The sequence below is a fragment of the Lissotriton vulgaris genome, chromosome 12, assembly GCF_964263255.1.
Source record: "Lissotriton vulgaris chromosome 12, aLisVul1.2, whole genome shotgun sequence".
In the NCBI taxonomy this organism is placed as follows: domain Eukaryota; kingdom Metazoa; phylum Chordata; class Amphibia; order Caudata; family Salamandridae; genus Lissotriton; species Lissotriton vulgaris.
Window position 1 is genome coordinate 743,500,747 of NC_141700.1, and position 21,983 is coordinate 743,522,729.

General features: G+C 44.8%; 1 protein-coding gene across 1 annotated transcript in view; it reads left to right on the plus strand.

The window, feature by feature from the left end:
- The first annotated feature begins 6,486 nt into the window (after positions 1-6,486).
- The window catches only part of LOC147678534 (extracellular calcium-sensing receptor-like), an 80,253-nt gene continuing 64,756 nt past the window's right edge, over positions 6,487-21,983 (plus strand). Inside the window, exon 1 of the mRNA XM_086945678.1 lies at positions 6,487-6,596. Coding sequence (XP_086801804.1) covers positions 6,487-6,596 — 110 coding nt within the window. The remainder of the gene's footprint in view (positions 6,597-21,983) is intronic.

Consider the following 21,983-nt stretch of genomic DNA (forward strand, 5'->3'; position numbering starts at 1 on the left):
CATGTGTCGAAGAGGGTCCATCACGTGCCGAAGCTACCTCCTCACCCATTGTGTATACATGGTGAAGCTGAGCTCAAAATTCACGAAGAGTGTTGATTGTAGGATAGCCACACATTATCGTAGGCCTGCTAGACAAAAAGCAAGATAAGTTTGTGAGTCATGCATCCATCAAAGGAGAGAGAGAAAGTGAGAAGGAGAGAGAGAAAGAGTGAGAGAGAGGAAGAGAGAGAAAGAAAGAAAGAAAGAAAGAAAGAAAGAAAGAAAGAAAGAAAGAAAGAAAGAAAGAAAGAAAGAAAGAAAGAAAGAAAGAAAGAAAGAAAGAAAGAAAGAAAGAGTAAGAGGAAGACAGAGAGAAAGAGTGAGAGAGAGGAAGGGAGAGACAAACAGTGAGAGAGAGGAAGAGAGAGAAAGAGAGAAACAGTGTGAGAAAGAGAAAGAGAGAAACAGAGGAAGAGTGAGAGAGATAGAAAGAGAGAGAGAAAGAGTGAGCGAGGAAGAGAGAAAGAGAGAAACCGTGTGAGAGAGAGGAAGAGATAGAATGAGAGAGAGAGGAAGAGAGAGAAAGAGTGTGACAAAGAGAAAGGAAGAGATAGAGAATGAGAGAGAGAGAAACAGTGTGAGTGACAGAAAGGAAGAGATGGAGAGGGAGAGTGAGTGTTGACACTATGGAGAAAATCTTCACAGCTCACCTTTCTGCCACTGATGTGTCTCCAACTATGTGCCAGGATATAGAGCAGCCCTCAAGCTTAGTAATCTGAAACAGGGTATAGAATCAGTCATGGAAGAGTACATACAACTGTGCACGCCTAAATCGCTGTCCCGCCTTTGTGTATCCAGGCTAGTGTACCCCATCCACTCCCACTGTCCATAGGTGTTTGCCCACCGCTGCGCACCCAGGCTGCTGCACCCCATACACTCCCACTGCCCAGAGGTGTATGACAGCCGCTGCGCACCCAAGATGCTGCAACCCATGCACTTCCACTGCCCGGAGGTGACTGCCCCTGCTGCACACCCAGGCTGCTGCACCCCATCCACTCCCACTGCCCAGAAGTGACTGCCCACCACTGGGCAAACAAGCCTCTCTGCTCACCTTTCTCAACCTGCCTGTAGAAAAGAGGGCCTACCACGTGCCGCTGCAACCCCCAAACCTGCGGCCCGCGGACAGGGCACCCTGCATATCATGCAGCCTGCTCCGTCTCACATTTGGTGCTGGGTCTTGATTTTGCCATGGCAAAGGACATATCAGTGCCCCCGGCTTTATATCCCAGGCTGCACACCCGCTCAGCCCTTTCGGGCCACTAACTCTGTGACCAGCGAGGCGATGCCACTTGGCAGTAGGCCAGCACTGTCTGATGGCTCAGGCCTACACTGCAGTTCAGCAAGGCAAACAAATCCTGAGCTGTCCAGACCACCGGGACGGGGCATTACCACAGGCTGCACAGCAGCTCAGCAGATACGGTACCCGTACCTCAGTGGACCGAAAGTCACTGTCCCATGCCGGTGTGCCTGTGCCGGCCGCAGTGCATGTGGAGCAAGCAACTCCAAAATGGCGCAGAGCATGTGTGCCCGGTCTTTTTTATTGGCAGGGTCACGTGTCCTATGACGCCTGTGCTGAATGGGTGTGGTGTGGGTGCATACCAGCTGTGAGGGAGTGACTGTGGCGTACTGACAACTAGGCTGTGACCAGCAGATCACTGCAATGAAAGCCTGGGCCATGTAGTGTTGTTGTCCTTCCCTGTAAGTGTAAGCGGAGTGGGCTGGCTTGGGGTATGCCAGTCCTGCGTGAGGCTGTGAAGAATGACTTCGGAGCTATGGGCGTGATTCTGTTGTGAGCTGTAGGAGGAATCAACTGATGCGGGTGTTCGTGTTGTAGTGCTGCCGTCACCCGGGTCCCAAGCTCCAATGTGTCACTCTGTGAGCCAAGTCCCACTACATGGCCAACATGGAAGGTACGGGGAATCACTGACCCTACACTCATCCACAGTTCCACACATGAAAGATGGTGAACAAGACACATCTGTGTGAATATGAATGTTTATTGCACATTCAGTGGAGTGTTGCAGCTATGCAATACAGGGCCATGGAAAGTTCAAATTTCAGTTTTTGGCACATGGAGGGCAGCCAATTAGAGCCAAGCTTGTGTTCAGGGTTAGGCTGTGCCAACATATGTAGGTATACAATCACTCCGTGAATCCCCAAGCACTTACAAATTTACTGTACAATCTCCTTGCAGTACTCTAATGATCCAGTCTCTACTTATGTACTCGTACAGTGACCGAGATAAAGTTACATAATCAAAGTTTCCCCCACTGCCAAAGGTAACATGGTTGCATACGCTGTCCACTGCACAATGTAATGTGGTAGGGCCCAGGGGCAGCATCTTGCATACATAATGAACACACAGACACAGATAGATAGTGGAACTGTGTACGGGCACATGCGCTCGACTCCTTTTAATTACCAGGGTCACATGTCCAGTGACGTCTGTGCTGGATGCGTGTGGGGTGAGTGTAAGCCAGCCCTCCGGGAATGGTTGGTGCTGGTAACAAATACAACAGTAATCATTAGATCAGACACAGAGATTCAATCATAAAGGGTCAATGATTTGTGCTGCACTAAGGTAGGGGCAGCAGATGTGAAATAATACACAAAAGATTTTATCGTGAAGGGTCCACGACTTGTGCTACACTGAGGTAGGGGCAGCAGATGTGAAATTATATACAAAAACATTGTATCATAAAGGGTCCATGAATTGTGCTGCATTGAGATAGGAGCATCAGAAGCATTTACGTGTGCACAGCTAGCGATGGTGCATGGTGCGGGCAAGCAATGTCTGTTACCTACCGGACTACGTCATCTGCAATTGCGACTCAATGTGATTTGTGAGCCCTGCTATCCGCAGTGTAGATCGAAGGCAGTAGTCAGCACAGACATCGAGAAATGCTTTTTGTCACATCCTCTTAACAAAATCAGAGGACATAGAGCACAATTCTCTCTGCAATTAATAAAACAAGACAGAATTCAAATTGTGAGCTCGGCTGACCGCAGTGTCGGCGTATGGAAGAAAAACATGAAAGATGTATGGAATACATTGTCGAAATTGTATATTTCAGGGACGTTATAGTTCAAATTGTGAGCTCTGCTGTCCGCAGTGAGTATCGTTCAGTGTTCATTTGGACTTTCAAGATGAATATGGTCATTGTAGTAATGCTATAACTGATAAAAAGCAAGTTCTTGAAGAAAGGATACTAATGGGATAATATGTCGATTTTTTAGGACGCTGTACTTAGTTGTCTACAAGACTCAGTAATTAATTAATCAAGACTCAATCTTAATTGTGAGCTCTGCTGACCGCAGTGTCGGCCGGAGGCAGCGGTCAGGAAGGGCCCACAGACATGTGGCGTTGAATTGCGCTGCACAGTTAGTGGCCCTTGAAGTAACCAGCATGTGCGGAGCCTGCAATGATGCGTGGTATGGTCAGGCTGTACTGGTCGCAATGTCTTTTGCTTACTGAATTCTGCCTTAATAAGGCTACATAGCGATGACTTGTGCTGCAGTGAGTTAGTGGTACCTGAAGCACTCAGTGTGTGTGCACCATGCGATGATTCGTGGTCCGGGTGGGCCGCACTGGTAGCAATGTCTTTTGTCTAATGAATTCTGCTTCAATAAGTCCACGTGGCGGTGACTTGTTGTGCACTGAGTTAGTGGTACCTCTGGCGCTTAGCGTGTGTGCAGCCTGCGATGATGCGTGGTCCGGATGGGCCGCACTGGGAGCAATGTGTCTTGCCTACTGGACTGCATTATCTGCAATCGCCACTTCATCTGAATTGTGAGCCCTCCTGTGTACAGTGTAGGTCGAAGGCAGAAGTCTGTACAGACATAAGTCTGCGGTGCTGAGCCGCTGTGTTCTCAGGGGGCTCTCTGGCAGACACATTGGCCTTCACACAAGTGAACCACACCCAGAGCCCCGGACTATTTATTCACACTTCTACGCTGGAATGGAGTACATTAGACCAGCCCACTCTGCTTCTGATTCCAGGGGGGGTCAACACAGCGACATGACTGAGATCTTCCCAACTGCCTGAGGTAACATTGTTGTGTCCACTGTGCACAAAACTACAAATACCAGCAATATATGTCCACATGGAGTGGTTTGTGCTCTGCATAGTGAGGTCTGTCCAGCACATCATCGCTAAACTTGGTATTGTGTGCATTATTATTGATGGGTGACTTGACTCCTTCACAAATACTTGGTTGCCACATTTTCCAACATTCAGCTATTGTGTGGCTGAGGGACCCTGCCATTTTGGAAGGTCGGCTGTCCTGTTCTGCGCCACCTCAGTGGTAGTAGAGAGGGGGTGGTCCTGAGGGTGTTGGCAGTGGGTGTTGTGGCCTTCTTGGGTGTCAGAGGTGCATGATCAGTAGCTCTATGACATGAGTTGGTCTTCAGATGTGGTTCTGGCCTGGGCTCCCTTTCACACTGTAGGTAGCCATCATGCTTTACACCAGTAAAAGGCATATGTTAGATTCCTACTGCTAACACAGCTTATCGTCTGTTTTCGGATCGCATCACAGATTTGACTGCTCATTGAAATATTGAGAAGTGATATTTGTGACATTTTTGCACGGGAGCGCCTACTCTGCATATTATTAGAGCTAGTTTTTGATCTCATTTTTGGCCAATTTGTTTTGCGGAAGCTATTGCTGGAAAACTGGCAATGTTGGTTGTTGTCGCCAGGTTGAGAATGGAATGATAATTTAAAATCACTGAAAAAACTATAGGTTTCATGAACATTATAATTAGAAATCAGCATTTAAAAAACCATTGAAATTCACTGAAAAAAACATAGGTTCCACCAAACATTTTCACAACTCAGGGACTGATTACCCTCCATTAGGAAACGGTTCCGACCGTTGGTCGAACCCGTTCCTAAAGCATCATAATCAGATGGTCAGATTTCTTTCCAACCAACCTATTATGATGATGTTAGTCATAAAGGAATCCAACCAGACATTCCGACTGGCTTCCGACAGGCTTGGAGAGCCCGTTTGCAAGTCGGAATGATTTCAGTAATCCCAAGGGCAGCATTTTCTGCCCAATGGATTACAATATCAGATTTCAAACGCCTGTCTGTGCTGGCCTTTCCGACACTGAAAGGCTGTTGGAATTCAACTTTGGGGGCCACCAGTATGGCCCCCATGGGTGCACAGCCACCGGATGGAGGCCAATGGGGCACCTATAGTGCCCCCCTGTTGATCCCTGCACCCTGTAGAAGGCACTTTGAGGTGCCTGTCATGGTGTGCAGGGATGAACTGCACCTCTTTGTTTTACAATGAGAGCATGCATTCCAGTAGGAATGCATGCTCACATTGTAAAGAATAGAAGTGCTATGAACAGTATTCATATGGGGGGTTCTTCAGGTTGGCCAATAGAGTACTCTGTTGCCAGTGCATTGGAGTACCCTTTCTGCCAACATCTAAACCAGGCCCTTCATCTTAGTAATCTCTGCCACTGTCACATGTCCAATGCAATGGAGCCATTTTAGTCCCTTGGACTGCTTTCAGTCCTCGGCAAAGGATGCTGCTGCTCAGTTTAGAAGGCATTATGGTGTCCATGAGACAGGAAGGGGCAATCATTGGTATGACGTTTGCCACAATAAGCAAAGGTGAAAAAAACACCTATTATCAAAGGCTGATGATTAACATCTGGAGCATTTTTAAAAAGTAAATTTCATGTCCTTATGGAAAAAGGTACTTTTCTCTCTATGGAGACATCTCAGCCTGAAGTAACATTCGAGATGGAAGTGAAGTCTGCTCTAATGATAGAAAATGATGTTGACTTTAATGACCTCCCTTGCTGATTCTGGGTAAAAGGCTATAAAGCGCAGGCACCTGGTTTCACTTCATAAGTGCCTCTTCTGAAGGAGCTTGCAGGAGAGGTTAAATAGACACAAAGTGTCAGCTCCAGATCTTTATTTTATTGGGCACATTGGAGAATGATATTCGGGCATGTATGTCGGTGACTCCAGCCTGCGGCATCCATTCCACTGGAACAGACTGAGTGTGGTGGAACTAGAGTCCTTTGAAGAGTGCAGTCTTCAACAGTAAATGCTTGTGAATCTTATCCTGCACAGCAGGGGGCAAGGGGGACTCTGACTTTCTGTTCCAACAGGTCAGCTCTACGGCCACAGAGACAGAGGACCAGAGACCAGACGTCAGAGTCTGTTGCTGTGATATAATTAGCATCTTCAGACTCAAGTGCTTCACCCACCTCAGCAGAAGGTCAACAGACCCCAACCCATAAATCAAACCATGATACACTGCTGTTCACCTCCCAAGACAGTCTTGATTCTGGTAGCCAGATTTGTTAAACCTCTTCACATGTGCCACTTGGCTCGCTACTTCCTGTTGGCTTGCTTGATGCCAGAATGCAGTGGGCAGAGGGTGGCACCTGGGTGTCAGCTTGACAGCACTGAGGTGACCGGTATGTCCAGGCCTGGAGATATCCTGATTGGAGGCATCTTCCCTCTCCACGTCGACACAGTCAGCTCTCAAAGCACTTTCGAAGCAGAGCCAGCGGAGATCACCTGTCAAACGTAAGACACGCAGTTGAAAGGTGCCTGGGTGGATGTTAATGTTTCTTTCACGTTTCTGAATGGGAAACTGTGTAGGCTTCATCTATGCAAATCTTAAAAATAATTAGGAATGGTAGTGTGGCTGGCTTTAATGTGCTAACGCATAAAAACAGCATTTGTACATGTTTGCAGTTGTGAGCTCGGCCTAGTCAGACATGTTGGCTTTGGCAAAGCACTTTAGATGGCAACACACAAGAAAAAAAATAATGGACAGAAAACAGAGAAAACAACGGGAAAATTAGGAAAGGAAAACAGTGGTAGATAATATACATGCAAAATCAATCGGAAAGACAGAGATAAAAGAACAAAGGGAAGGATGGATGTAAAAAACATGCACAAGCCCTGCCTAAAATATAGAAAAAAGCATAGTTGGGGGAATGTAAATGTGCAGGAATTTATATAGCGCAAATCACCAACTGGTTTCTAAGCGCTTGCTTAGGGAACCCGTCCTGGTATTCCCCTGTGAGATAACTCCAGCAGGGTATCCGCAAGGTGAAAGCCAGGCATCCCACCGCAAGGGGCCATTGTGGAGATTAAGCAAGCTATTGCCCAGAGTCGCAGAGTGTGAACCCATGAATCGAATGGGCACCGGAGCGAGAATTGTCAAGTCCATGGACATTTTAGGACTCAAGACCCCGCCGAGCTGGGAATTGAACCCTGGTCCCGGGCTGACCTCTGCTTCCAGGTCTGCCTCCTCTAACCAGTGAGCCACACTTCTCCACAAGACAATCACAAAGAAAATGATTCCTTTCTGTTTACAATGCATGAATAATTTCCAAATCGAATATGTGATGATTAAGTGTACTTTTGTAATTTTAAATAATCGGTAACAATAGCCCATGATGTCAACATACGCTGTCAATAATATGTTGCATTCCTGTGCTCTCCCCTGGCCTGGTGCACAAACAGCTGCCATGTGCTGGAGCAGGCACCCTTGCACCATGGTGCAAGGATGCCTGCATTATGGGGAGATTGTTTTTTGTGCAGGAAGGGGCACCTTCCTGCACAAAAACAATCACTACAGGCATTTTTCTCCTTGAATGTGTGCTATAGAAAGCAGCATGCATGGAAAGATGAAAAAACAGGAGAAATGAAAACATTTCTACTCATTGTGTAGCATTCAGACGCATTTCCAGATTCATGATTCCTCGTAAATGAGGATATGTCTCTTGTTCCATGGGTGTTGCGTGGGAACACCCACAGCAACGCCCATGGAATGCCCCTTTCACGCAAAGTGCTGCATGTAAACGGGCCATATTTACAAGGACAGGAAAAGTCACACTTGGAGCAGTAACATGCGCCACCAGTATGTCACAAAAAGTGAGGAACTGGTGGCACAGGGGGCTTGTAAATCTGCCCCACACTATACATTGAAATTTCTTTGAGCGTGATGTATATGCATTAAAAAGTGCGGTAACTGAAAACGTACATTAAAATGCAGTCTCAAAAATAACACTTCTACCATAATATCTTTCTTAATAATGTACATATACTCATTACAAGCACTTGTCCCCAGGCATAATAAGACTTGAGTTAGAAAAATAGGAAAAACCAAGGCAAGTGAGGGAGTTCTAGATTGTGAAATGTACATAGGAGATGTTTATTTGTATGCAAATATTCCCGATTTACATGTATTTGGCAGTAGACATTTTTAAATCAAGGTTTTTCATTCTATGTTTACACCTCAAAGTCACCTTTAAGTCGGTGGCAAGAACGTGATACATTTTTACCAATTAATAATGGAAATCGGCTTGAAATTAATAATTTCTGCAGAATAGGGTGCACCAGCTCTGCCTCCCCTATGATTGATCCATTGATCAGTACAGCCAGAAAGCAGACTTCGATTATTAATCAGATCAAGCGTTCCACATGTCAATGACAGTTCTGGATGTGGAGAGTTGAGTAAAAGTGAAGAACTAGCCATGAATTTGGAACTGGGACGGAAAGCCTCCAGGTTTTTGTGCAAAGTGGTTCAGTGCCCTTAATAAACCTGTGCTCGGAAGAAGTGGCCCCCAGAATACAGCACCAGAAAAAAATAGATGCCTTTATTGTGCTGTATCAGTGCCTTGTGAGATCCATTAAGCTGAAAATATAAGACTGAAAGAAAGGACCAGTGAGACCAAAGAGAATAAAAACACCCTCTAATTGTACAAGGAGGAAGGGAATGGCGGTGAATTTCCCCATATTATTTTTCTGGGTCTAGGCAGAATTAAACTGCTAGAAAAATGTCCACTTCTTCCACAATGCTGTGATCTCAGTAAAACCCATAAAATGTCGATTGGGAGGAAAATTTCGAATAAACTTGTACTAGAGGAGTAGTGAGCAGGGCCGGACTGGCCGTAGCGGGCACTGGGCAATCCCATGGTGGGCCGCAAAATTGGCCCTGTAACAAAATCGGCTGAAAACCGGCCCGGGCAAAGGGCTCGGCGGCACCCCACAACCCCCCGGGGGGTCCGGCCGAGCACTTTGCCAGGGCGGGTTATGGTTCCCAGTCCGGCCCTGGTAGTGACCGTGCAATGCAACATCCGTTGGAAATATCCCAGAATGCTGTGCCATAACAGAGCATGAACTCCGAAGATAATGATCCCAATGTCAACTAAAGCGGGTACAAGAGCACAATGCAGCAGAGATTTTGTGCATGTTAGCTCTCCAAGGTGATTGTCCGTGAAAACGCCTGTGCTAAATTGTGCACATTGTGAACGAATTATTAAAGATAATATATAAGATTGCGTTAATCTGTTTTCCATCAAATATTCCAGAATTGTTCATCATAGCTGTCGGAGATATAAAAAATGCCCGCTATAATTTCCAAGCAAAATGGTTCAAAACTAATACATTTCAATGAGGGCACTAGTGTTTTTATTCTGATCCTACATTTTTCTCAAAATGGCTCCGACCTACTCCTAACACTCAAAATTAGATGAACATGTTTTCATTATTTTGCCTCTTGTGTGCGATGTCTGACCCCAATCCTGCCAAGTACAACGCATCCGGTGTTAGACTAACGCAGTTTCAGTGTGGTCCTCCACATCACAGCACTGAAATGCATTGTCACGCTTTATAGGCATAGCGCCCAGCTTTTAAGTCATTATTGCTGTCTACTATACTAAGCTAAGGCTGACACCACGTTGGGCATGCGCCTGCTGCTCAGGCTTGGCGGTCAGCTGGCTGAGCTAGTACTAGCTGGGTGCTACAATGTATCAAAATTGAAGGAGATTCCTGCCTCAGCACTGACTGACGTCATATCGAGATAGTGCCCAATGGCTACTACCTAGACATCAGCCGACTCAGGTTGTGTGATAGGGGCAGAGACTTTAGGCGCTCCTGGGATGTTACGTCCTGCTGGTGCTACCGCTGGCAGCAGCAGTTTGTGGTAGGCTGGCTAGGTGGTTGTGTGTAAATCATGACAATACTGCTCTGCTGTGTGGCCTGCAGTACATTTAAATTAGTGACCATCACCCCACTGCAAATTGCTGAGGGAGTGACGTTGTAGCTGCCAGGACTGGACAGGTAAACCCATTGCTGTGGCAAGTAAGTGAGTGCAGCCAAGTGTGTTAGCAACTCTACAATTTGATTTTTACCTACAGCATGCGATCAGCTGCCGGTCGTGTTAGTACCTGAAGTTCTTCTGCCCTAGGCTGTTTTTTATACTCTTTTGGACTGAGGTACACAGGTCAGAATGAAGTAGCTCACAGAATACACATCTTGACACCTGGTTAGATAGCCACTCTTACAAACGTATGTTTCATCAGTATCACCTTCAGGGGCAGATTTACGAGTTCTGGCACATCTCTGCAAAACAGCAGGGATGCCCCAGAACAGATGCGACACGCAATCCCCTCCCTGCGCCACCACAAATATGTCGCATTTACAATGCAGCGCACCGTGGCGGAAGGATAGGGCGATGCATCTCGCATCCTGTGACTTAAGGGCGGTGCTTTGCTGGAGTCACGTCGCAAGCGTGATGCGGCCTTAGCAAAGCTCAGGAGCTCCCTAAGGCTAAAATGCTGGGTCACTCCTTATGCCTGCTTCAAGCAGTCGCAGGATATAAATGCAGCATGGATGTACAAGTAACTCAGTGAAATCTTGTAGATTTCACTGCGTCACATTTATGAGGTGTTGCTGCGACAAAACGCCCACCCTGCGCTGGAACGCCCACATGAATCCTAACACAGGTTTCATGTGGTGCAGGGCTTTACAATGTGTCGCATCTCCCTAGATGCGTCACGTTCTAAATAAGGCGCAACTTGGCACATGGTTTACACCACCGCTGCATCTCTCAAACGTGCTTGTTTCTATGACTGTGACTCTCTCTTGCAACCTGAAATCAAAGTTAGTAAAAACCAACTAGTATGTATCACTAACCATTCAACGATGAATAACCGGATACGCCAGATCGTTAATTCAAACTGGCATATCCTGAACAGCAATTTGGAAGACAAAGATAAAATCCCTAAACCAATTTTTGCACATTGGAAAAACAAGAATCTTAAAGATCACATCACTTGGTCTAGATTCTCTGAGAGTATCCCCTTTGTGCAAAAAACAATTGATGGCACTACACCTATCACAGGCACCTATAAATGTAACACTTGCAAAGCCTGTGATATGGCAATTGTAGGTAGCAGTTATACTTATCAAGTGTTTACTATCTGCTCTCGGAAATTTTCTAACTGTAAATCAAAAATTTTTATTTACCTGTTGATTTATCCATGTGGCCTTGGTTATGTGGGAGAGACAGTAAGATCTTTTTGCACTTGCTTCACTGAACACCGGTCGGCCATACACACCCCTAAAATGAATACTCCATTAGAGAGACACTGTCTGGACCTCCAACATAAGCCTAATGATTTTCGGTGGTACATCGTGGAAAATCTAGATAGTGACCTTCACAAAGCATGGACGACTACAGAAAAAACGAGAAGTGTTCTGGATATTTACATTATCAATACTCAAACAACAAAAGAGTGATCATAAGTGTGTAACCAAATTAGAATACAAAGGTACACTCACCAAAAACAAACAGAGAAAAAGAGTGGGTGGTACAACAGAGTAGTGAGGGGACAATTCTTGTTTAGTATAAAGAACCCTCACTCACCAACCTAGTTGGTGACATGCTTCATCATTGGGTTCTCAACTGGGGTACACCGAATGTCCACCCGGTGTGCTACAACGCCTGATGTTACAGCGGAGCTGGATTTTGTGTAGGGACTAGTGAAAAGTGAAGATGTTAAAAGGGCGCAGTCCATGTCCCAAAAGACGTTTTTTATTAGGAGACCAGCTTGCGTTCATTAAAAACAAGTGAGGCGGACACCGAAAAGGTCATACATTTGAACCAATAGTGTCCTTAGTGTAAACAAATGGTCGACATGTTTGTGCTTGAAATGGTTTGTTCACTGTGCTTTCATCAGGACCGAAAGATGACCACGGGCGGTATACACACATTAAGGCGTATCCTAACCTCGAGGTCAGAAATATCTATTTGGAACTAACTTGTGGTGTAGTAGGCAATTCTGGAGATTCCCAGCGTCTAATACCCTGTGAAGAGAAAGAAAAAGAAATACAGAGCACAGTAACATCAATGCTAGTCCATTGTTCCCCACGCAGTAAATGCAAGCTCAGGCTTCCTCTTGCAACCGTGGGTTATTGCTCATACGTCTACCACCCTTCAGTATCCTTATACTGCCCTATTTTGGCAATAAGGACTAAACTTATTTAGAAAGTGGTGTACCAGTAAATGTAACCACTAGTACAATGCATCATACCAAGTTACTTTATGCACATGCGTTAAATGTGGTAACATTACCAGTTTTAATTAAGATCACTAGGACAGAAGTGCCATAATTCAGGTCCTGTCTACTAGGTGAGTGCGGTTATACGCCTATCGGGGCGGGGGCATGTTTGAAATCCGAATGCCGAAAGAACGCTTCAGGTCAGCCCTTCATTCAAGCCACTGACGAAGGGATAAACTCCTGAAACGCGTTTGGCTCAAGGATGGCTGCAATTTGTTTTACCCACCGTATTGAAGACTTGCCAGCAAGCTGCCATTAAAGAAGATGTTGCTTTCAGTTGGTGTCCGCGTGGCTCATTCCAAATTGGGGTTCTGCTAGTTTTGGATGTGCAACGGCCTTCCCGGGTCGTGGAACGAGCCTGTCGCTTGGTAGAGCGGTTCCGTGGTGGCACCACAGAGCACTGCGGATCGCAGAGTGGACTTGACCCGACACCTTTGCAGAGTGGTGCCGGCTCTAAGCTTTTGGTGGCAATAAAGCAAGGCGAAGACTGCAATAAGGAGAGTTGCCGTACATTAATGACATTTGGGCTCTGGTGTAAGCACCCATTGTGGTAGGAGCGGCATGGACTACAGCTCCCATTATGCCAGGTTGGCTACGCCTATCGGGGCGGGGGCATGTTTGAAATCCGAATGCCGAAAGAACGCTTCACGTCAGCCCTTCATTTAAGCCACTGACGAAGGGATAAACTCCTGAAACGCGTTTGGCTCAAGGATGGCTGCAATTTGTTTTACCCACTGTATTGAAGACTTGCCAGCAAGCTACCATTAAAGAAGATGTTGCTTTTACTTGGTGTCCGCGTGGCTCATTCCAAATTGGGGTTCTGCTAGTTTTGGATATATATATATATATATACATGTATATATATATATATATATATATATATATATATATATATATATATATATATATATATATATATATATATATATATATATATATATGGAGAGAGAGAGAGAGAGAGAGAGAGAGAGAGAGAGAGAGTGAGAGAGAGAGAGATTGAGAGAGAGAGAGGGGGAGAGAGAGAGAGAGCGAGTGAGTGTGATATATACAAGTATAAGACATTGTGATGGCTTGAAAGCCACCAAGATTTTCTGAGGGTGAGGCCCTATTTAATTTGTAGAACACAACTTAGGGACTGATTACCCTGCATTAGGAAACGGTTCCGACCGTTGGTCGAACCCATTCCTAAAGCATCATAATCAGATGGTCAGATTTCTTTCCAACCAACCTATTATGATGATGTTAGTCAGAAAGGAATCCAACCAGACATTCCGACTGGCTTCCGACAGGCTTGGAGAGCCCGTTTGCAAGTCGGAATGATTTCAGTAATCCCAAGGGCAGCTTTTTCTGCCCAATGGATTACAATATCAGATTTCAAACGCCTTTCTGTGCTAGCCTTTCCGACACAGAAAGGCTGTTGGAAATCAACTTTGGGGGCCACCAGTATGGCCCCCATGGGTGCACAGCCACCAGATGGAGGCCGAGGGGGCACCTATAGTGCCCCCTGTTGATCCCTGCACCCTGTGGAAGGCACTTTGAGGTGCCTGCCATGGGGTGCAGGGATGAACTGCACCTCTTTGTTTTACAATGAGAACATGCATTCCAGTAGGAATGCATGCTCCCGGAATGCATGCTCCCATTGTAAAGAATAGAAGTGCTACAAACAGTGTTCAGATGAGGGGTTCTTAAGGTTGGCCAATAGAGTACTCTGTTGCCAGTGCATTGGAGTACCCTTTCTGCCAACATCTAAACCAGGCCCTACATCTTAGTAATCTCTGCCACTGTCACATGTCCAATGCAATGGAGCCATTTTAGTCTCTTGGACTGCTTTCAGTCCTCGGCAAAGGATGCTGCTGCTCAGTTTAGAAGACATTATGGTGTCCATGAGACAGGGAGGGGCAATCATTGGTATGACGTTTGCCACAACAAGCAAAGGTTAAAAAAACACTTAATTTATCAAAAGCTGATCATCAACATCTGGAGCATTTTTAAAAAGTAAATTTTATGTCCACATGGAAAAAGATAATTTTCTCTCTATGGAGACATCTCAGCCTGAGGAAACATTCGAGATGGAAGTGAAGTCTGCTCTAATGATAGAACATGATGTTGTCATTAATGATCTCTCTTGCTGATTCTGGATAAAAGGCTATAAAGCGCAGGCACCTGGTTTCACTTCATAAGTGCCTCTTCTGAAAGAGCTTGCAGGAGAGGTTAAATAGACACAAAGTGTCAGCTCCAGATCTTTATTTTATTGGGCACATTGGAGAATGATATTCGGACATGTAGATGACTCCGGCCTGCGGCATCCATTCCACTGGAACAGACTGAGTAAAGTGGAACTAGAGTCCTTTGCAGAGTGCAGTCTTCCACAGTGAATGTTTGTGAATCGTATCCTGCACAGCAGGGTGCAAGGGGGACTCTGACTTTCTGTTCCTCCAGGTCAGCTCTACGGCCACAGAGACAGAGGACCAGAGACCAGAAGGCAGAGTCTGTGGCTGTGAAATAATAAGCATCTTCTGATTCAAGTGCTTCACCGACCTCAGCAGAAGCTCAACAGACCCCAACCCATAAATCAAACCATGATACACTGCTGTTCACCTCCCAAGACAGTCTTGATTCTGGTAGACAGATTTGTTAAACCTCTTCACATGTGCCACTTGGCTCGGTACTTCCTGTTGGCTTGCTTGATGCCAGAATGCAGTGGGCAGAGGGTGGCACCTGGGTGTCAGCTTGACAGCACTGAGGTGACCGGTATGTCCAGGCCTGGAGATATCCTGATTGGAGGCATCTTCCCTCTCCACGTCGACACAGTCAGCTCTCAAAACACTTTCGAAGCAGAGCCAGCGGAGGTCACCTGTCAAACGTAAGACACACAGTTGAAAGGTGCCTGGGTGTATGTTAATGTTTCTTTCACGTTTCTGAATGGGAAACTGTGTAGGCTTCCTCTATGCAAATCTTAAAAATAATTAGGAAAGGTAGTGTGGCTGGCTTTAATGTGCTAACGCATAAAAACAGCATTTGTACATGTTTGCAGTTGTGAGTTTGGCCTAGTCAGACATGTTGGCTTTGGCAAAGCACTTTAGATGGCAACACACAAGAAAAAAAATAATGGACAGAAAACAGAGAAAACAACGGGAAAATTAGGAAAGGAAAACAGTGGTAGATAATATACATGCAAAATCAATCGGAAAGACAGAGATAAAAGAACAAAGGGAAGGATGGATGTAAAAAACATGCACAAGCCCTGCCTAAAATATATAACAAAGCATAGTTGGGGGAAGACAATCAAAAAGAAAAAGATTGCTTTCTGTTTACAATGCATGAATAATTTCCAAATCGAATATGTGATGATTAAGTGTACTTTTGTAATTTTAAATAATCGGTAACAATAGGCCATGATGTCAACATACGCTGTCAATAATATGTTGCATTCCTGTGCTCTCCCCTGGCCTGGCGCACAAACAGCTGCCATGTGCTGGAGCAGGCACCCTTGCACCACGGTGCAAGGATGCCTGCATCATGGGGAGATTGTTTTTGTGCAGGAAGGGGCACCTTCCTGCACAAAAACAATCACTACAGGCATTTTTCTCCTTGAATGTGTTCTGTAGAATGCAGCATGCATTGAAAGATAAAACGAGGAGAAATGAAAACATTTCTACTCATTGTGTAGCATTCAGACGCATTTCCAGATTCATGATTCATCGTAAATCAGGATATGTCTCTTGTTCCATGGGTGTTGCGTGGGAACACCCACAGCAACACCCATGGAATGCACCTTTCACGCAAAGTACTGCATGTAAAGGGGCCATATTTACAAGGACAGGAAAAGTCACACTTGGAGCAGCAACATGCGCCACCAGTACGTCACAAAAAGTGAGGAACTGGTGGCACAGGAGGCTTGTAAATCTGCAACACACTGTACATTGAAATTTCTTTTAGCGTGATGTATATGCATTAAAAAGTGCTGTAACTGAAAACATACATTAAAATGCAGTCTCAAAAATAACACTTCTACCTTAATATCTTTCTTAATAATGTACACATACTCATTACAAGCACTTGCCCCCAAGCATAATAAGACTTGAGTTAGAAAAATAGGAAAAACCAAGGCAAGTGAGGGAGTTCTAGATTGAGGAATGTACATAGGAGATGTTTATTTGTATGCAAATATTCCTGATTTACATTTATTTGCCAGTAGACATTTTTAAATCAAGGTTTTTCATTCTGTGTTTACACCTCAAAGTCACCTTTAAATCGGTGGCGAGAATGTGATACATATTCACCAATTAATAATCGAAATCGGCTTGAAATTAATAATTTCTGCAGAATAGGATGCACCAGCTCTGCCTCCCCTATGATTGATCCATTGATCAGTACAGCCAGAAAGCAGACTTCGATTATTAATCAGATTAAGCGTTCCTCATGTCAATGGCAGTTCTGGATGTGGAGAGTTGAGTAAAAGTGAACAACTGGCCATGAATATGGAACTGGGATGGAAAGCTCCCCAGGCTTTTGTGCAAGTTGGTTCAGTGCCCTTAATAAACCTGTGCTCGGAAGAAATGGCCGTAGCGGGCACTGGGCAATCCCATGGTGGGCCGCAAAATCGGCCCTGTAACAAAATCGGCCGAAAACCGGCCCTGGCAAAGGGCACGGCGACACCCCACAACCCCCCGGGGGGTACGGCCTAGCACTTTGCCAGGGCCGGTTATGGTTCCCATTCCGGCCCTGGTAGTGACCGTCAATGCAACATCGGTTGGAAATATCCCAGAATGCTGTGCCATAGCAGAGCATGAACTCCGAACATAATGACCCCAATGTCAACTGAAGCGGGTACAAGAGCACAATGCAGCAGAGATTTTGTGCATGTTAGCTCTCCAAGGTGATTGTCCCTGAAAACGTGCCTGTGCTAAATTGTGCACATTGTGAGGGAATTATTAAAGATAATATATAAGATTTTGTTAATCTGTTTTCCACCAAATATTCCAGATATGTTCATGATAGCTGTCGAGAGATATGAAACATGCCTACTATAATTTCAAAGCGAAATGGTTCAAAACTAATACATTTCAATGAGGGCACTAGTGTTTTTATTCTGATCCTACATTTTTCTCAGAATGGCTCCGACCTACTCCTAACACTCAAAATTAGATGAACATTTTTTCAGTATTTTGCCACTTGTGTGCGATGTCTGACCCCACTCCTGCCAAGTACAACGCATCCGGTGTTAGACTAACGCAGTTTCAGTGTGGTCCTCAACATCACAGCACTGAAATGCATTGTCACGCTTTATAGGCATAGCGCCCAGCTTTTAAGTCATTAGTGCTGTCTACTATGCTAAGCTAAGGCTGACACCACGTTGGGCATGCGCCTGCGGCTCAGGCTTGCCGGTCAACTGGCTGAGCTAGTACTGGCTGGGTGCTACAATGTATCAATATAGAAGGAGATTCCTGCCTCGGCACTGACTGACGTCATATCGAGGTCCTGCCCAATGGCTACTACATAGACATCAGCCGACTCAGGTTGTGTGATAGGGGCAGAGACTTTAGGCGCTCCTGGGATGTTACGTCCTGCTGGTGCTACCGCTGGCAGCGGCAGTTTGTGGTAGGCTGGCTAGGTGGTTGTGTGTAAATCATGACAATACTGCTCTGCTGTGTGGCCTGCAGTACATTTAAATTAGTGACCATCACCCCACTGCAAATTGCTGAGGGAGTGACGTTGTAGCTGCCAGGACTGGACAGGTAAACCCATTGCTGTGGCAAGTAAGTGAGTGCAGCCAAGTGTGTTAGCAACTCTACAATTTGCTTTTTACCTACAGCATCCAATCAGCTGCCGGTCGTGTTAGTACCTGAAGTTCTTCTGCCCTAGGCTGTTTTTTATATTCTTTTGGACTGAGGTACACAGGTCAGAATGAAGTAGCTCACAGAATACACATCTTGACACCTGGTGAGATAGCCACTCTTACAAACGTATGTTTCATCAGTATCACCTTCAGGGGCAGATTTGCGAGTTCTGGCACATCTCTGCAAATCCGCAGGGATGCCCCAGAGCAGATGCGACATGCAATCCCCTCCCTGCGCCACCACAAATGCGTCGCATTTACAATGCGGCGCACCGTGGCGGAAGGATAGAGCGATGCGTCTCGCATCCTGTGACGTAAGGGCGGTGCTTTGTTGCAGTCACTTCGCAAGGGTGATGCGGCGCCAGCAATGCTCAGGAGCGCCCTAAGCCTAACATGCTGGGTCCCTCCTTACGCCTGCTTCAAGCAGGCGCAGGGTATAAATGCAGCATGGACGTAAAAGTGACTCAGTGAAATCTTGTAGATTTCACTGCGTCACTTTTATGAGGCGTTGCTGCGACGGAATTCCCACCCTGCGCTGGAACGACCACATGAATCCTAACACAGGTTTCATGTGTTGCAGGGTTTTATAACGTGTCGCATCTCTCTAGAAGCGTCACGTTGTATATAAGGCGCAACTTGGCACATGGTTTACACCACCACTGCATCTCTCAAACGCGCTCGTTTCTATGACTGTGACTCTCTCTTGCAACCTAAAAACATAGTGAGTAAAAACCAACTAGTATGTATCACTAAACATTCAACGATGAATAACCAGATACGCCAGATCGTTAATTCAAACTGGCATATCCTGAACAGTAATTTGGAAGACAAAGATACAATCCCTAAACCAATTTTTGCACATCGGAGAAACAAGAATCTTAAAGATCACATCACTTGGTCTAGATTCTCTGAGAGTATTCCCTTTGTGCACAAAACAATTGATGGCACTACACCTATCACAGGCACATATAAATGTAACACTTGCAAAGCCTGTGATATGGCAATTGTAGGTAGCAGTTATACTTATCAAGGGTTTACTATCTGCCCTCGGAAATTTTCTAACTGTAAATCAAAAATTTTTATTTACCTGTTGATTTGGCCATGTGGCCTTGGTTATGTGGGTGAGACAGCAAGATCTTTTTGCACTCGCTTCACTGAACACCGGTCGGCCATACACACGTCTACAATTAATGCTCCATTAGTGAGACACTGTATGGACCTCCAACATAAGCCTAATGATTTTCGGTGGTACATTGTGGAAAATCTAGATAGTGACCTTCACAATAGCATGGACGACTACAGAGAAAAACGAGAAGTGTTCTGGATCTTTACATTATCAATACTTAAACAACAAAAGAGTGATCATAAGTGTGTAACCAAATTAGAATAAAAAGGTACACTCATCAAAAACAAACAGAGAAAAAGAGGGGGTGGTACAACAGAGTAGTGAGGGGACAATTCTTGTTAAGTATAAAGAACCCTCACTCACCGACCTAGTTGGTGACATGCTTCATCATAGGGTTCTCACCGGGTAGACTGAATGTCCACCCGGTGTGCTACAACGCCTGATGTTACAGCGGAGCTGGATTTTGTGTAGTGACTAGTGAAAAGTGAAGATGTTAAAAGGACGCAGTCTGTGTCCCAAAAGAAGGTTTTTATTAGGAGACCAGCTAGCATTCATTAAAAACAAGTGAGACGGACACCGAAAAGGTCATACATTTAAACCAATAGTGTCCTTAGTGTAAACAAATGGTCGACATGTTTCTGCTCAAAATAGTTTGATCGCCGAGCTTTCATCAGGACCGAAAGCTGACCACGGGCGGTATACACACACTAAGGTTTATCCTAACTTTGTGGTCGGAAATATCTATTTGGAACTAACTCATGGTTTATTAGACAATTCTGGAGATTCCCAGCGTCTTATACCCTGTGAAGAGAAAGGAAAATAAATACAGAGGAAAGTAACATCAATGCTAGTCCATTGTTCCCCACGCAGTAAATGCAAACTCAGGCTTCCTCTTGCAACCATGGGTTTTGGCTCATACGTCTACCACCCTTCAGTATCCTTATACTGCCCTATTTTGGCAATAAGGACTAAACTTATTTAGAAAATGGTGTACCAGTAAATTTAACCATTAGTACAATGCATCATACCAAGTTACTTTATACACATGCATTAAATGTGGTGACATTACCAGTTTTAATTAAGATCACTAGCACAGAAGTGCCATAATTCAGGTCCTGTCTACTAGGTGAGTGCGGTTAAACAGTGCTTGTACCTAAATACACAGGGGAGCATTTGTCATACCCAAAAGGGTTTGGCCACCACAGCATGGAAAGACTACATGAAATTATTAAAAATGTCTTACTTCTACAAAAATTATGTCCCACTTCCATAGGCTCACGGCGGGGTAACCTTTGTGCCAATTTTAACCTATGGAAGCAATGGACAACATGTCTGGTCACAACGTTAAAAAAATATATATATATCATGATAGCATTAGCCCTCCATGGTGTTTCTATTCTTAAAGTAATGCAACGTAGATTCGCTGCTTGTTTCACAACAATCGGCCTCTCCCACGAAATTTACTTACTAATTCCATACATTTAGGTAATCGCATAATAAGAGTGCATGCGTGATATAGATCTACACACCCACGCGGCATCTCTTTTCAATAGGGTACTGATTTTTCACTAAACATTAGAGCCGCCGGCAAACTTAGTAACCAACCGACCCTTACATTATCAGCCAACATTAAAGGATTGAACAATGAGATCCCCTGGGAAAATGCAATTAAATATAACACTAGATAAGTAAGACCCCAGTAACCTACCGACTCCTTACCGCCCTAGGACGGAATCGCGGTCTAATTTCACTGTTCATTAGTTCGGTTTTAGTTAATCCAAAATTGCAGCTTACAATTCAGCATAGAATAGGGATTCATAATCTAGTCCTTAGCTTCTTTTCCTGTTACTTTAGGGACAGTCTATCTAGTGGGCTTTGGGTTTGAAGATATTTATTTACGTTATTAATTTGTAGAAGCTTCTTTTTTATTTTCAATTTTTTAACATAGTTTTTATCGTTCGCTGTTTTATCTTCAGCGATCGATTTCATGTTTCAATATAAATCTGTAGTTCTACCTTTGTAGTCTATTTTCATTCCTTCAAAATTATCCTCATTTATGGTCGGCCTGTCAGCCTTCTAGTGTTTAAAACAACCCGTCCCGCGATCCGTAATTTAGCAACTTCCCGATCTGATGACGGTTTCTGACATCATCACGGCACGTCAGTATCCACCCTTTGGCTTCTTATTCGGCGTCCCTATTTTCATTGAATCCTTAACTGGCATTACCCCTAGGAGGACTTCAATTGCACATGTCTATCGTAAGTAAAAGCAGGGATCCCTTTTAGTCCATATTAAACGTGTCACTAGGACGTGGAAACCTGAGTCTAAATTTATTCATGGCGTGCTAACTTGTTTATGCACCCCAATTTATAAATGCTAGAAACGAGAATCTTGTTGCTCTCTTTCGCAGATTATCCACAACAAGTACCTCCGTTGTAAGAGGCTCGAATATCGTGTGAGCCGCAGAGGCTTCATATATCCTTGAATACCCTCTACTTTTTCGCATCTAGGTATATTCCGGCTTAATAATAATATTGTCTACTGCCTTGTCGTGAGTACCCGTATATGCTTATAATTTAGTATGTTCTGTT